This window comes from Emydura macquarii, unplaced genomic scaffold, assembly GCF_026122565.2.
Source record: "Emydura macquarii macquarii isolate MOO-44397 ecotype Brisbane River unplaced genomic scaffold, CSIRO-AGI_Emac_v2 contig_1263, whole genome shotgun sequence".
NCBI lineage: Eukaryota > Metazoa > Chordata > Testudines > Chelidae > Emydura > Emydura macquarii.
The window spans coordinates 7,727,269-7,745,118 of NW_027131400.1; the positions used below are offsets into that span (position 1 = coordinate 7,727,269).

The window sequence follows — 17,850 nt, forward strand, 5'->3', positions numbered from 1 at the left end:
AAAGCATGTTACAGTGTGTCTGCAGCCACATGCCTGGTAACATAGCCTCCCAGCATAAAGCATCTAATCAAACCTAGGAGCAGCTGGCTGTGTCCAGAGCTTGAGGTCACAGTGAAAACATCAGATCAGGATAAAGGAGACATAGACTCTCACTGAATTTTCACTATCAGAATATCTTTGCTAGGTTTGTCTTATAGGCAATGGGTCAGAGCATTCTGCTATAGCATCTGACCCGAGAGTGCTGTGTGACTATTCCTTGCCAACATGTAAATAGAAGTCACTGTTGGTTGATGTGCATTTATTTCCCTCCCATCACACAGGAGAGTAAGTCATTTAAACTGTACAGAATACAGAATTTGTAGTAAGATGAATGGATTACTTCACAGATAAATGCATAGACTGCCGATGAACTAATAGATGGACAAAGACCCTGATTTTGAGCTGTGTTCCATCCTCTTTATGTTGCTCCAGTGGCAGAAAGGGTTCAAAAAACCAGCTCGATAACCTCACATGTAAATTACCCCTTAGCAGAAGGTTTCTCTGGGCTGTACAAGGCTGACATTATGGCCCTACATCAGCCCCCTTGTAACTTTAGAGCAGGGGCACATCAGGAGATAGCCAAGGATCAGGAGAAGGTGCAGCCACTGTGCTCCGCATTCCAATTATTGTGGACTTCCAGATGGTTCCTTTGGGACCACTGCAGCCTATATGCACATTTCAGCAGCCTCTGAGGCTGCTCTGACTTACACCATGAGCCACACCTGTCCATGGCAAACCGACAATCTCAGAGGAACAAAGTCACCTTGTTCCCCTTTGCTTCCCTGCCTGTGGTACACCTTCTGAGTGGTGCAGCTCAGAATTAGAACCCAAATGTTTTTCTTGGCTTCAGTAGTGTAGGGTTTCCACCATTCGATACGTCTATTAGTACTGCCATTGCACCATACAAACTCTGCAAAGCACACATCACCCTGATGAATGCTTTAGAATCTTACTTTTGTCTTTACTTTACTTTACTATGTACATGAAAAATCATGTTACAATCTAAATAATTCTATCCCACACCCCAAAATAAACATAGCCAAAGCAAAAATCCTTATCAGGACTAACAGAATACACTGAATTTTGAAGTCAAATTGTTTTGGGGTTATGATGAAGCAAAAACCATTAAGAAAACCACTGACAGAGGAAAATCACCTCACTTTTTGAATCTACATGTCTCTCAAAAGCCTTTAATTGACTTTCCTGAAACTTTCACAAAATATTCTACCATGGGCTAAAATCTGGCATGTGATATTTCAGGAGCATGGATTTGGCTATGGGAATGTTAAGGTATAGTCAACATTGTCCTTATAATAATGGGAAATGATCTTCAACCATAACTATGGACAGACACTAGTGTCTCTTCATTTTAGACACTCTAAACATTATTCACTGTAAACCTGATTTAAAATAAATAGTCTCTCTCTCTCTCTCTAACATTTAAGAGTGATTTAGTTGGGATTAGGGAGTGATAAGGGTTTCAAGGACACATTATCACAACACTGGAAAAAGAAAAATTTTTAGATCAGACCTTAGTCTGTACTTCCTATGGACTTTAAAAATTTCATGGATTGTATTGAGAATTGCCTGGCTATCAACTGAAGAATTATTTAATTTAATTTATTTAGCAAAAATTCACATGGCATTGCACACTGAAGAGAGATATACTCAGGTAGAGTACATTTATGTTTATTACAAGCATGATGTTGCGTACAGATACCAAGGTGATGGGTGCTTTAATATTAAATAGATAGTATTCTGCTAACAGATTATTATACTTTTAGTTTTGTGCAGATTAAACTCCATCATAATTGCTTTAATTAGGAGCAACACTGAAAATACTTACCTTCTGAGGCTGGTGTTAAAAAAGAGGTGGAATGTATTAAGCAAGCCATAGGACTGAACTTGAATGTCTCTGATCAGTGTATGGATTCAGGTCAAACTTCATTTGAATGGCTGTTGTCAGTGTCCCATTTATAGGTAGTCTAGCTGGAAATTTCTCCCCTTCAAAAAGTGGTAAGGTAAGATTAGGGGGAAGAGCAATATTTGCTTATTCTTAGTTCCTCATTCACTGGTAGGCCACACAGTGCCCCTAATAAGACTTCATGAGGCTGAAAGCAGTTGAATCATTCACCGCTATGGTGTAATTGATGCCAGCATCGAGTGCTATTTTCAGTTTAAGGAATGCTGACAATGTGGTTGGTACTATAAGCCAAATAGCTATGCTCTTTACTCAGGCTGAGAAGAAAATAGAGAGCTTTGTTTTTAAGCCTGGTTAGTTTTAAAATGCTGAGCATTTTCTCCTGTTAAATCATGTGCTAAACATGAAAGGTGATACACAATGTGTTGTAGGGCAGAGAGTGCGCTCTACTGGACAAATAACACTAATGCAAATAGTTGGGCATTCCTCTAGGAACACACAAGGATAGACGAAGCTGTAGATCCATAAGTCCATTACTCTGCTTCAGAGCTGAGACCTTCTCTTTAACGGTTACAGTGGGCACTGCAACTGAAATGTGACATCACTAGAACATGACCTGCCTTCTCCCTGTCTTTTCCTCTTATCGCTCTGATTAAGAAATGCTACCTGTCTTGATTTTCAAAAGATAATCCTGATTTTGAGGATTCCTGGCATTGCAAGCAAGGCTGCAAGGACAAAGAAAGCAGCCCAAGCTGTCTTTGAAGCTGACATAGGGCACGTCTCTACAGCAAAAAAATATCCATGGCAGCGAGACTCAGAGCCCAGGTCAATTGATTGAGGTTCGCAGGGCTATGGCCTGAACCCAAACGTCTACATTGCTGCTTTTAGTCTGATAGCATGAGCTCTGGAAGCCCAGTGCATTTGACCCAGGCTCTGAGATTCTGTGTAGACATATCTATAATGCCATGACACAGGGATGCAACAATTATGCTAGAGGACAAACTTTAAAGACAAAAAGAATACTTTGCTCTTACAGTACACAGAGCCTTTCACTGGAGGAGCTCAAAACACTTTTACCACCTCACAACACTCTTCTGATACACTGAAATGTTATTATCCCCATTTTAGAGGTGGGAAAACTGAGGCCCAGAGCTGTTATGTATTTTGCCCAAGATGACATGGTGACTCCTAAAGTAAGCACCAAATAAGGAAAAGAAAAGGGCACATTAAGTGGCTTTGGAACAGGCTGGGTGCAGGGGACAAGTGGATTATTTAGAGAGACATACTGACCTGTACACGGTTTAGGTTAACAGGAAAGGTTGAAAAAATTATACATTTAAAAAAACTAAAGCTTACTTGGTGGAAGAGGCTCATCAATAGTTGGATAATGATGGTGGTCAGGCCTCAGGGAAGGAAGCTGGCTGACTGGCTGAGAATTATGGAGTAAAGGACAATCACCTATGGACAAGATATTCAAGATATTCATATTCATTCATTGTTTTGCAAAAAGTGGTTTAAAACGCACTACTGTAAAACAAGTGACAAAAAGAACGTAACCCCCCCTCAAACAAACAGGGCAGGCAGCAGCCTGGTGTATTAGCTGCTATGGCTTATTCATATGTCCAGGCACTGTTTTAATAATAACTTACATGGCAAAGATTAAAGAATTATTAAAATTATGCAGTCAAGAATCAGATTCTGGGCTTGAGCACATAATAAGAAATGATGGGCTGAATTCTGGACTCATTTACTCCAGATTTACATCAGTGTAAGTGAGGAGAGTCAGGATTGATGTCGGAGAAGTACTTCATAAGTACGACCAAGTGCAAGGTTTTGGAAGCCCCTGCAGGAGTTTGGCAGGACCATACAAACTCCCAGCTCCAACCTTGAATTCACTCCATCTAAATGCTGAGAGCTGCTTTCCTTGCTATCACAAAAGCCTTCTTTAGAGCAAATCCACAAGAGTTCCTGTGAACTGAGAGGGCAGGATTTTGTAGTCCCTGTAATGCAGAAGGCATGCATCTGCCATACTTTTAAAGGCATGGAAACTAGACTGTAAATAGTTCAAAATTCAAACTTTCAAGTTTGAGTGGAAGGTGGGGAGAGTGAGAGAAGGATCAAAAACATGTGGGAGAGAGGTGGGGTGAGGAGAGCAAAAGATAAGACAAAGGAAAGAAGAGACCTGAGATAAAGAAGAGGAAGATCTGAAATACAGAAAAGGAAGAAGAGGCTGAGACATACTGTAGATGGGGCAGAGGAAGATTTTTTAAACACTATATTGTGTTAAATATATATCTATATGCATACACCCAAGTGAAACATAAATGAAAACTATACATGTTTCCATCCTGGTGATGTGAATACATTACTCAGCATTTTTGATGTCACTAGAATTCCTTCAGGAGCTACAACCTTATTGTGGGGAGGTCACATTATTCTTTATGTTAGAATTGAATGTAAGCACTTGGAACCAATACTTTTGCACTTCATGGGTTCAAGTATTCAGAGAATATTTGCCCCAATCCTTTCTTAATGTCTTGCAGATTCGGAATTATATATCCCACTGCCGGTCACTTTTTCAAGCTGTGTGACAATAGTTTTCCCACTGCAACCTTCAACTCCAGATAGTGTATGTAATTTACAGCATGTATAAAAAAGGTACAGTTAAGATCCAATGTAAGCCTAACAAATAAAGTGATCTTTAATGTTTGTGATATTGCCAGAAAATTATACCACTGTATTTAAAAAAGAAAAATAGGATAGAACTATACAAATGAGCTCACCTCGGTATATGTTGACTGGTTTACCTACCTTTCATGGCACAATCCTACCACTCCATAAAAACAAGCTATATCCTGTCATCGTCAAAACTTAAATGTTTAAAAAAAGTAATCTAAAATATTTCCCCCCTTAAACAGCCAACAGGTAGAATATAAATATTACATGGAAATGCAGAAGAGAATTTTATATGTAAATTTAATACAAATGCTTTTCTTGTAAACCCCCCCCCCCCCCAAAAAAAAACAAAAAAACAAAAAACAAAAAAAAACAAACTTGCACCATTCATGAATGAGAAAAATTACCTGGACAAAATGAAGGTAAAGTTACACACACACCTGAGTGCTCTGATGATATCACAATTATCTGAAACGTCTTCATTAAAACCACTAATAAGTGTACAGACACATCTCACAGTTAGATGTGCCCCCTCTTTGAATAGGTAGCATTATTTTAAATTACCATGCAGTGCTGCAAACACCTCTGTGGTAATTTTTAAATGTTGCTGTTGCTACAGTTATTACGTCATCAATTGCCAGTTTATCAATCTGCATTTCTTTACTTACCTCACCATAACTGACTCCCCCTAGTCAAGTTAGTTACGCCAAGCCAGCTGAAGCATGGTGTGTCAGTCACCTGGAGCAGATGGAGGCGACCATATCTACTGTACTTTCAATAACCACCAAATAAATTAAACAATGTGATCAACTATTGAAACATCTCACCCAATATTAGAAGAACATGGTGAACTAACCAGTCATGCTGTCCTTCTCTTGTATTCTCTCTCTGGTACTGAAAGTAAAGCCCCAGCGAACATTCTACAGTGTCCTTTAGATATACTCAAGGGACATCTACAGAAATCTGAAACTTAGTATTGGAGCAGTGTGCTGAAGCCATTTGTATTCTGGCATAAACTCTGTTCTCTTTCTTTGTATGTACACACACCACAAAACAAACAAAAAAGCCACACATGCACCCATATACACACACACATATACAAAAACTGCCTACATTGAAAAAGCCTTATGTACAGTGAAGAATGCCCATGTTACTAAATGTTTCCCTCATCTCAGTTGCTGTGTAGTTCTGGGAATTTTGATTCTTTTGACTAGATATTGCACTACACAGCAAATAATTAAGGGTATGCAGTACATAAATGTTTGGAAGGAGGCCCCAAACTGGCATATCCAGGACCACACCAGGGTAGAGAGATCCTCTGGTGGCATAATGACTCATGCACCCCTCCTATTTTTGTTGGAGTAGGGGGTGTGGCTGAGGGAATGATGGTATGACTTGGGCTGGTGATCCCTGGCTGTGTTATCATCCTCATGCAGCCACAGAGAGTTGGTGTAACTCATATCGGAGGCAGATTCTAGCATAAGAGTGGGGAACACAAGGACTACCTTTGTAACCCCTCTTTTGACCTTTGCTGCACACTCTTTGGTTGTAGCCAAGCATCTAAGCCTTTACTTCTTCAGCCTCAAAAAAACAGGAAACAAACTGAAGAAAAGACAAGTGATCAAATTCATCCCTAGTGCAATGCCACTGGAGTAAACCAAGTAACACTAGGGAGGAATTTCACACAAGGAATTTAAGTATTCAGGAAAAAAGAGTTAAACAACTATGAAGACAATGTAAACAGACAATATATCTCTACATACAACATACCTATAGAGAGGTGTGGGGATGGGAACTGTATTTGATAGTTATACTTGGTTATGCATCCAAGGAAATATGATCTGTCGCATGTGAAATCTGAGGTTGATTTTGGTGACTATAGGGGGAGAGTGCTAGGAAATTGGGCTTATAACAGAAAACTGGCTTCAACCTAAACTAGAAAATACTAGGACTTCTCCATAATATACTCTCTGTATATACAGATATGTATAGATATTACATACACACACACTTTGGGCCAGATCCTCAGTTGCTGTAAATCAATTGATTTACGCCAGTTCAGGATCTGCCTCTTCATAAACACACATAGATCTTCTCATTGTTTGTAAGACACATAGTATCACACAAGATATGTAAAACCAAAAAATCCCTTGGAATAAGGGACAGACTGGTAGAATTGGTGATCAGAATTTTGACCTGACCTATAATATTCTTGATTTATTATTATAATACTTAACAGAAACTGATGATGTAAATGTTCATCTTCGCTTTGTTTTTTTCAAGCCCCCCCCCTCCCCTCCCCACCATCCCGCAATACCTGACACCGGTCACATCTCCCAAATATTTATTAATAATACTGAGAATTCCTTTTTTTATCTGAAACTCCGATTATCTGATGCCCCTGCTGACACCCAGATGATCAGGTTGTTCTGCATATTGATTTTCGGACTCTAACCTTCTCTTCTGTTGCTCGGACCTGCCACGGGGGACTCTAGGGTTTCTGGCGCTCTTTGTGGAATCCCACCATGAGCTACAAGTTCATCTGGCCACTGGGCGGAGACGTCCACTTGCTCCCTGTCCAGTTCAGGGCTTTGCACTGAATCTGGCACTGACTCAAAGGCACTGTTTTCCTCTTCCTCATCATCCTGCGAGGAGAAGACTGTGCTTTCAGAAATCTTTGCACTGTCAACAGAGGAGAAACGGGTATGGCTGGAAAAGCGATTGTTACTGTCATAACAGGAAGGGCTGTAGCAGGAGGTACTGTAGCAGGACGTACTGTAGCAGGAGGTGCTGTAGCAGGAGGTGCTATAGCAGGAGGTGTCACACTCATTGTCCCCACAAGGCCTGGAACTCGATTCACTCTCACTTCCAGTCCTGGGATGTTCCCCATCCAACAACTGCTCATTTAAGTCTGAGAGGTGCTCAACTGAAGTGCTGCGGGGCACAGATCCCCGGCTGAAATACTCATCAACTCCACTTTCAGGAGGAGGATCTGCCGCTAGCGTCTCAGACTCGCTAACCACGTCCTTCTCTGACGCTTCCTTGATTGTCGACTCTTCTTCATTCTCGCCGCCTCCCTGCTCCTCTTCTCCATCGCTGCTCATCTGAGCTGAGGGCAGGCTGTGAAGCAGATTGTGGATCCGTATGTAGTGTGTGCGAGGGGTCTCAGGCTCGCCGCATGCTGATGCAATCACCGTCTCCAGTTCAGACACAGGCAAGGAGCAGGGTCTATTTTTCCTCTTCACTGTTGTTCTTAGCTGCAACTTGTTATCTTCCTCCTCCTGGGCTGAGGCCCCTTCCTCATCTTGAATTTTCTCTAGGTCCTTGACAGCCTGTACGTCTGCACTCACCTCATCAATATCTACTGCTTCTATGCTGGTAAAGATGTTGTCGTCTCCCTGAGTAATGGAATTGACTTTATTATTTTCCCTAACTTCAGTCTCAGGAGAAGGCATGCAAGCCAGCAGAGCCAGTTGCACAGTGAGGTCCATAGTACTCAGGGAAGGTAGCACTTCCCCTGGGATGGATTCCAAGGACGCAACAGCATCTGCTGGCACTGCCCCAACCTCCCTATTTCCTGCTAGCTCTTCATTTAAGCTGTTCTGGTTGACTTCCCCAGGGCTATCAACATTGACACCATTCACATTGCATCCATTTAGCCGCTCTGGAGCTGAACTTTCTGAGATCACTGTGCCGATGCAGGGAGGCTCACCAAGGATTTCCTCTGCGGTGCTGTTCAAAGGGCTTTCCTGCAGTTCAGCTGACTCAGGATCTGCACTAATGGAGACCTCTTCATCATCTGCGTGCAACAAGAAAAGGAATTACTCCACTGCTACAATGATAAATACCCGCTCCCCTACCCCCACAACACATGGGTCCTACACATGCCTGTCACAACATGTGCTGTACCTCATCCAGTGCACTAAGTGCCCCAATAACAACTAAGGTGGGTGAAACCAGAAAATCACCACGCTCTCGAGTGAACTCATAGAGGAAAATGATAAAAGACAAAAACACCTTATTACCAGTGGACGAACACTTTCCACAAAACAATCACTCCGTATCTGATCTTTCAGTCCTCATCCTAAAGGAAACCTGCACAACACCTTCAAAAGATGAGACTGGGAGCTTAAATTCATAACTTTGCTAGATACTAAATATCATGGACCTAATAAAGAGATTGGATTTATGGTTTATTACAACTATCTGTAACCCACTAACCCCCCTTTTTTGTCCTATGATTGCAGAGGTGTGAACTGGCCACTTCACCCTGAATGGTCTCTTACAATATGTGTTAACTACTTAAGCTAAACAATCTGTTCCATCTTGTATTTAGCTGTGACACTCTGAGTACCTTCCCCAGAACTGAAGAAGAGCACTTGAAAGCTTGTCTCTTTCACCAACAGAAGTGGGTCTAGTAAAAGATATTACCTCACCCACCTTGTCCTCTAACAAGAGTCATTAACTGAATCAGGGGCATGGGTAATGTATGGTTGTGGGAGCGCAGGCATCCACAGAAATCCAAGAAAATTAAAATAATTCATACAGTGTTACATATATAGGTCACTAAACTGCTACTGAGACTTACTGCGTTTTCACTTGGAAATCTCTGTACAATGCATATAACAATCGGCAGCTTAATCACAGTAGTACATATAATGTATGCCAGGACTCCTACTTCCTGGGAATCCCCATCCAGGACACATTCTCAGGGAAAGGGTTCAACCTTTGTTCCCAACCCCCCTCTCCCCCCCCCCAAATCCCATTACTGCTGCCCCCATCCATACCTAACACTTCCCCAAAGAGGGGAACTGAGCCCCACTTCCACCCTACACTACTGGGAGGAAGATATCCACTCCACATACTCACATCTTCTGATATTATTCTTGTCCACCCCACCTCCTCCCAGGAGTTACTCCATACCTGACATAAAACCTAGCTTCAACCAACACCAACACTCCTTCCACTGCCAACTGGCCTAATTATGCCCTGAAAGTGAGAGAGGGTTGTACAACAAGCAGGGATCAAATTTTCCATCTACTAATATAATTATTTGCTTTCAAAGTAAGCACTTATAGTCTCACAGGGGCTCCGTTACAGCGAGACAGACAGATTCCCTGGGCAATACTATTGGATCATCACACTGAAATCTGCTAGGCACCACCATTATAGGACTTCCTAATAACTAGAACAGGCCAAAAAAAATGGGCACATTTTTTCTGAAAATGTTCATGGAAAAATGTCAAAATCAGAAAAATTTTAACCAGCTCCACTTCTACTAATGAACAGTTTATTCATAGGGTGCTCAAACCCACAGGCCATTGTGCAAATAACAAAATATAACTAATCACCAAAGCAAGATACTTGTACTGATTGATTAAATACAGCATGTAAAAGGTTAAGTCTTGCTGGAAAGCTGAGATCTAAAATGGTGATAACAGCTCCTTCCTCCATCCCACGGTTTCCCTTTCTCTTTCTTGTGGTGTATTATTTATTTATTTTGCTATTATGATATTGCCATAATTTCTCACTTAAAATTTCTCCCCCACTGACACTGATCACAAACACAACAAGAACAAAATCAATCTAAAACCACGTGTATTGTGGAAAACTAGAACTTGGTGTGCCCGAAGATTGGATATGACATGGTCTGAAACTTTATATAGTGCTATTTTTTTGCAGTGGGTGGGAGAAGCAACACTTAATGTGAGTCCATGCTGATATTCATAAAGGTCTTGATGCTATGACACTAGAACGCTCTCTATGCTATTCTGATATTGACGTAATGGATTCTCTGTTGTGAGTAATGTGGAACATGTTGCAAAAAAAGCATTTTTACAGAGTGGCTGCCAATAAATTCTTATTAAAGAACTATATTCTATGGGCACAATTGTGACTGGCAGTACGTATCCTGTGTAAGGGAGTAAGCCTGAACAAGAACCCCCCTTACATCCCTATGTGGGCTAAGCACACCTTGGATCCACGTGGACAGGAGTAAGCAGAGCTATTTCCTCCTTGGAGTAAGTTATGTGGGAGTGAACAGAACCTTAGCTCTAATTCCCCACCCACTCCCTGAGTCATCCTAGGGGAAGGGATTGTCCTTTAATAGTATAGGCTTCACACTCATGTAATAGTAGTGAATGTACACAATAGTAGTAAATGACTTCACACTCTAGGAGCAAAGGGGAAGCAGGAGAGGGATTGTGCTTCCAGAGACAGGCCAGCTTATGTACTACCCTTTGTTCATCACTCGTCCTTCAGGCCAGTCTAGCCCTAAAAGAATTCAAGGCTCTGTAGGTGAAAAGAATATATATATATAAAAAAAAATCCAATTCTCCGTAAATAAGGCATTACTAAAGAAACAAATACCTGGATGGATGGAAGAAGTTATCTCAAACCGAAACTGCAGCTGGCCACTGACGTGGTCTGTTGGAAGCCTACGTCCCAGAGTGTAGCTGACGACCCTGTCCCTGTAAGAAAGCAAGTACTGTTACAGAGACTGTGAACTTATCCAGTGTCCACAGTGAACGGAGAAAGCTGCCGTATCTTTCAGAAACACCTGACATTTTCAAAGGTGATTCACACTGTATTATTCCAACTAGCAGTGTGGGCGTGTCTGCGTGCCTGAGGGAAGGAATAGCTGGGAAGTGGGGCCAATGTCTCCAACTACAATGGAAAGATTCAGTTGAGTTAGTAACCCAGGTTTGCTGGGATATATGTGGTGATGAGTCTTCCTAGACTGATAATCTGACCATGTCAAACTTCGCTTCAGATCAATGCATCTCCTTCCCCTGCCTTCTGTATCAAATTCAGCTCTTTCGCTTTGCCTTCAAAGTCCTGTATAGCCTGACTCCCCTTAGCTGCTTCTCTGTTCTTGGTTTTTCTGCTCTCTTCTTTGCCCCTTGAGCTATTCAGCTAACTGCCCTTCATGTCTTCCTCTCACTCCTGTTTCCATGCATTCCTGTTTCCTGGTGCACATTCCTGGCATTCATAATGATTCCACCCTTTCCTTCTTCAAGTCCTTCCTTGAAACACACTTAATTCAAAAGTTCCACAAACAGCCATCTTCTCCTCAGATAATAGTGAAACTAGAAAAACTATCTCCTCACTGCCCCGAACGAAGTTTAGTCAATGTTTGTAAACCACTGAGCATGAAGAGTGTTAAATATTAATATCTGTATATCTTCTGGAGAAGCACATTTTAATTTCTATCTGGTGCTGTATATGCACCCAGGGTAGTTTTACGTATATTTACAAAATCAACAAATGAGATTATCCTAGTATTCATGTAAACCTTGGACTGTGTGTTTGTTGTCTCTGTACTTGTCTATATGTCTTTCACTCGGTTTGTTTGCTTCAAGGAACCATTTATAGAGACAAAACAAAGCAAGGTTTGGGGCTCACCAGAAAACAAACCATTGCACTCAGCAAGATCTTTTCCTGGAAGGTCCCATGTTTATAACAAGGAAGTAAATTCTAATTTAAACCAAGATCATTAATCAGACACATCCCTGTCACGTTAGTAATTTCATTTTAACAAGATTATTTGATTATATCATGCTGTTTCAGCCATGGTTCTCTTTCCTTATTATAGTGGCAGTGTAATCCTTATGTAACACAAAGTCACACAGACAACAGACATACCCTATAGCATGTCTCTCCAGCAGGCGTTGCACTGGCATGGAAAGTTTCCCCAAGAAGCGTTTAATGATTGGCCGGCTCTTCGCAAACTTGTCCTTAACATCTATTTCCAGAACATCCGTGGGAAGGGAAACAAAGCTGAACTGCTATAATAAAAAGAGAACATGGAACATGAAGTAAGTGTCTTTGGCATGTCAAGTTAAAGCTTACTAACCTAGCAGGAAGGTTCAGCAATTAAGCAGCTTCATAGAACCAGGACAAAACCAATGCTAGGGGCATGTCCATGTGGTGATGTATAGAGTGTGGCAAGCCAGAGTGTAAGTTTACAGCACCCTAGCCTGACATGTAGTAACTGTACGTGTGGATCATGCCGCTCCTGTGCAAAAAGTTCTGCAGTGGGCTTTGATCTTCTGCTGTTTGAAAAGGGAGAGAACCACAGTGCACTGCAGAATTTTCAGTGCACTGCGTAAGGCCCATTTAGTGTGAAGCAGGCTGGTGCACTGTAGAGTCTCTCCCCCTGCCCCACAGTTTACCCTGCACTAAATCACTCTATAGACAAGATCTCTGTTAAAACGTGCCCAGGATCCAAACCTGTAAAAACCTGTGTCAGAGGGGCTGAGTAGGAGCAACTCACAGGAAATGCTCAACACGTTGCAAGATCAGGCCTCTATAGTTTGCAGGTAGTGGATTCTAATTAGGCACATTATTACATTCATTGTTTATGCTACAGTAATGCTCAACAGCCCTACTTAGGGCTCCACTGTGGTAAGCATTGTACAAACAAATAGTACAGTGACAGTCTCTCTCCTAAAAATTATAATGGACCCAAACACATTGGGCCAAGTCCTGCTTTTTTCCACAAGTTCAATCCCAGTGAAGCCCTTATTTTCCGGGGGAGAAGGGGAGGGAAAGCTGCAAGTACAATTCTGCTGACAACAATGTGAATATCTAGATGAAGAGTAATAGCATAATATTGTCCAAGAACACTACTTTTGCAAGTGTGAAAGATCCTGGTAGTAGTTTAGAATCATAGAATCATAGAATATTAGAGTTGGAAGGGACCTCAGGAGGTCATCTAGTCCAACCCCCTGCTCAAAGCAGGACTAACCTCAGCTATATCATCCCAGCCAGGGCTTTGTCAAGCCTCAGCTTAAAAACCTCTAAGGATGGAGATTCCACCACCTCCCTAGGTAACCCATTTCAGTGCTTCACCACCCTCCTAGTGAAAAACTTTTTCCTAATGTCCAACCTAGACCTCCTGCCCTGCAACTTGAGACCGTTGCTCCTTGTTCTGTCATCTGCCACCACCGAGAACAGCCTAGCTCCATCCTCCCTGGAACCCCCTTTCAGGTTGTTAAAGGCCGCTATCAAATCCCCCCCTCATTCTTCTCTTCTGCAGACTAAACAAGCCCAGTTCCCTCAGCCTCTCCTCATAAGTCCTGTGCTCCAGTCCCCTAATCATTTTTGTTGCCCTCCGCTGGACTCTCTCCAACTTGTCTACATCCTTTTTGTAGTGGGGGGGCCCAAAACTGGACACAATATTCTAAATGCGGCCTCACCAATGCCGAATAGAGGGGAATAATTCCTCACAAACCCATTGTCTCCTCCATGTTACCCCCATTTGAGGTGCTGGATTCACCACCCTAGAGTCTGTCGTTTCCAAAGGACAGGTACAGAACAGGCAGTGACACAACTGCTACATCTTCTGCCCCCACATTGTGCCTCAGCTCTGATTTGGGAGGACAACACCAGAGCAGAGAGGGTAGATTTGTTTTCATGCTACTGCAATGTTTCTCCTCTTTGCCAAGACTGGAACGGCAGTGACAGTGCCAATTTTGGTGGTGCTTTTGTGCCGTGGACCATTGTCTACTAGGAATCAGAGTCATGCCATCAGCTCATTTTACAATGGCCACCCAAAAGTCATCAGATATTAATTCTTTTCAGTTACACCCAGCCTAGGCCAGATTTGAACCAGTGATCTCAAGGAGAAGGGTGCTCAGCTACATATTTTTCGATCATGTTAATGTGTGTTCATAGCACTGCAAAAAGCATTTGGACAGGACAGAAATGCAAATTTAGGAGTGAGGGGTAAATTTCAAGCTGGAAAGCACCAGGTGGCATGCACAGTTTCCATCCCTAGGACAATCAGGGCAGTTGCATTGGAGGGAACGTTGGCCCCTGTGAAGGAGAGTGCTGAAAAACAGTCAAGGCTCTGTTGTGCCCTAGCAACAGACATTGCCTAGGAGGAGTACATCTCCTGGTGGGACTGGCCTTGCCCTTTCCCAGATATTGGAATTTACTTCTAAGGCAGTACAGCTTAGCTCTAGGTCCCCTACCTGTGTGGGAGTTGATGGTGGCTTGCCCCACTGCACACCTGTGATCCAAGTGGATTTACTGCTTTTAGTGAGTTGTAAACAGAGGGAGAGAACCTTATGTAGATGCGTAAATGGCTTTGAATGAATATGGGACTGCTGCATGATTTCACCTAAAAGGCCACCATCCAAATAGTATCAAATTGGTGCATTAAATGAGTCCTAAAGTGCCTGAAATAATTTTCTAACACTTCCACTGTCAATGGCAAGCCAGATTTCTTTATAATGGAGTAATGCTTATTTTGCCAGGTTATTAAGGCTTGAAGTTAAGCACAGGTTTAAGTACTTTGCTGAATCAGTGTCTGAGCACCCACAACTCCTAATGAAGTCAAAGGGAGCTACATCTTTGACAATGAGGCTTTGAAGTGACTCACAAGTAAGTAGCCAGGATGTTTGATCTGCAAAGCTGCAGTGTGTGTATGGCAAGAATTGCAAATAGGCAGAGAAATAAAACTAAAAGAAGTGCTAACACATTTTTGTCCACACTTTCTTTACATTTTCTGCAACATATTAGAAAAGGGAGTAAGTTTTGCAAAGCAGAGAGCATACATATCCATGCATATTGAAAACTGTATCATGTCTTTGTTATTATTATTGCTATTGTAACAGCTTGATATAGCTCCAAGGCAACTGACTTCTCCATGACACTCATAAGGAATGCAGAACAGGAGAATTAACCAGCAGATGAATGACATTAGAGTAAATGCCTCAATTTGTGATTTAATAAAATTGTAAATGATTAGGTTGTTGACACTTTTAGTACAAAAAAATCTCCCCAAGGAGTAGAACATATGTGCACACATGCAAAATAAAGATCAATCATTCATAAATGGAAAGTACAAATTGCTTTAATGATTTAAATGATTCCCTCATCATTAACCCTTTGCCATGTGGTGCAAATCTGAGGTGAATCAGAATTAACTTTGGAATGGAATGATCCTGATAGTTCCATTCTTATTCAAGGAGAAAAGTTACCGTTGCCCATGCACATGTATTAGTAGCTGTGCAAGGGTAGGCAATTGTGTGTTGGGTAAGGTTCGGAGGCTAAATATCTTTGAGGATCTGGGCCATTGTGCATTGGGTGTGTTGATAACAACACAGGGATGTAATTCTATTTGCAAGGACAGGCACAGGTCTGAGAAAAAGTTAAAATACAGTGAAGTCCCAACCACATTTTGATCATGTTAGGGGACAACCATGTCATAATCCCTGACATGACTGTATTTGTCATACTGACGGCCTCTTCTGACTCGTAAACTTGTAGACTTTAAGGCAAGAAGATCATCTCGTCTGACCTCCTGCACATCACAGGCCACAGAACCTCACCCACCCATTCCTGTAATAGATCCACAACCACTGGCTGAGTGACTGAAATCCTTAGATCATGATTTAAAGACTCCGCCATTTACTCTAGTTTAAACCTGCAAGTGACCTGTGCTCCATGCTGCAGAGGAAGCTGAAAAATCCCCAGGGTCTCCGCCAATCTGATTGGGGGAAAATTCCTTCCCGACCCCCGAATATGGCAATCAATTAGACACTGAACATGTGAGCAAGACCCACCAACCAGACACCTAGGAAATAATTCTCTGTAGTAACTCAGAGACCTTCCCATCTTGATTATCATCTCCGGCTTTTGAAGATATTTGCTAATAGCAGTAGTGGATGGGCCACATGCCATTGTAAGCAATCTCATCACATCATCCCCTCCATGAAAGTATCAAGCTCACTCTTAAAACAAGTTAGATTTTTGCCCCCACTATTCTCCATAGAAGGCTGTTCCAAAATTTTACTCCTCTGATGGTTAGAAACCTTCATCTAATTTCAAGCCTAAACTTGTTGGTGATCCAGTAATATCCATTTGTTCTTGTGCCAACATTGGCCCTTAATTTAAATAACTCTTCTCCCTCCCTGGTGTTTATCCCTCTCATGTACTTATAGAGAGCAATCATATCTCCCCTCAGCCTTTGTTTTGTTAGGCTAAATAAGCCAGGGTCCTTAAGTCTTCTTTCATAAGGTAAAAAATTCCAGAGGGGTAGCCATGTTAGTCTGTATACAGCAAAAACAACGATAGTTCTGTAGCACTTTAAAGACTAAGAAATTTAATTTCTGTAGGCATAAGCTTTCGTCGGCTGTAACCCACTTTGTCAGATGTAAGGAATAGAAATCAGATTGGAGGTATATATATATACATCTAAGGGCAAGGAACAACAATGGGGAAGTTAGGTATGAGCAAAGTCCATTCAGTTAGAGGAGTTGAGGCCTATTCACAACCATTGATTAGGAGGTGAAAATGTGTGAACATTGACAATTACTTCTTGTAATGAGATAACCATTCCAAGTCCCTATTTAGACCCAGTTTGATTGTGTCAAGTTTGCAGATGAGTTCCAACTCTGCAGTTTCGCTTTGAAGTCTGTTTTTGAAGTTTTTTTGTAGAAGTATGGCAAATTTCAAGTCAGCTACAGAGTGTCAGCTACAGAGGTTGAAGTGCTCTCTGATTGGTTTATGGATGTTACCATTTTTTATGTTTGATTTGTGTCCATTTATTCTTTTGTGTAGTGACAGTTCGGTGTGGCCAATGTACATGGCAGAGGAGCATTGCTGGCACATGATGGCATATATTACATTAGTAGATGTGCAGGTGAATGAGCTCCTTATGGTGTGGCTGACGTGGTTAGGACCTGTGATGGTGTCACTACAGTTGATGTGTGGGCAGAGCTGGCAATGGGGTTTGTTGCAGGGGTATGTTCCCGGGTTAGTGATCTTCTTGTATGGTGTATGGTTGCTGGTGAGTATTTGCTTCAGGTTGTGGGGCTGTCTGTAAGCAAGGATAGGTCTGCCTCCCACAGCTTGAGTGAGTGAGGGATCATCTGCTAGGATAGGTTGTAGATCCTTAATCATGTGTCGGAGAGAATTTAGCTGGGGGCTGTAGGTGAGGGCCAATGGTGTTCTGTTGTTTTCTTTGTTGGGTCTGTCCTGTAGTAGGTGACTTCTGGGTATCCATCTGTCAATTTGTTTCTTCACCTCTCCAGGTAGGTATTGTAGATTTAAGAATGTTTTATGAAGATCCTGTAGGTGTTTGACTCTGTCTGAGGGATCGGATCAAATCCGGTTGTATCTTAAGTCTTGGCTGTAGACAATATATTGTGTAATGTGTCCAGGGTGGAAGCTGGAGGCATGAAGATATGTATTGTGGTCAGTTG

The 17,850-nt window shown here is 42.0% G+C and overlaps 1 protein-coding gene across 1 annotated transcript in view; it reads right to left on the reverse strand.

Moving 5' to 3' along the window:
• The window catches only part of HECW1 (HECT, C2 and WW domain containing E3 ubiquitin protein ligase 1), a 350,139-nt gene that overhangs the window by 96,277 nt on the left and 236,012 nt on the right, over nucleotides 1-17,850 (reverse strand). The window contains exons 8-11 of the mRNA XM_067550377.1: nucleotides 12,281-12,423; nucleotides 11,006-11,106; nucleotides 7,092-8,435; nucleotides 3,317-3,418 (exon numbers count right to left, since the gene is read on the reverse strand). Coding sequence (XP_067406478.1) covers nucleotides 3,317-3,418; nucleotides 7,092-8,435; nucleotides 11,006-11,106; nucleotides 12,281-12,423 — 1,690 coding nt within the window. The remainder of the gene's footprint in view (nucleotides 1-3,316; nucleotides 3,419-7,091; nucleotides 8,436-11,005; nucleotides 11,107-12,280; nucleotides 12,424-17,850) is intronic.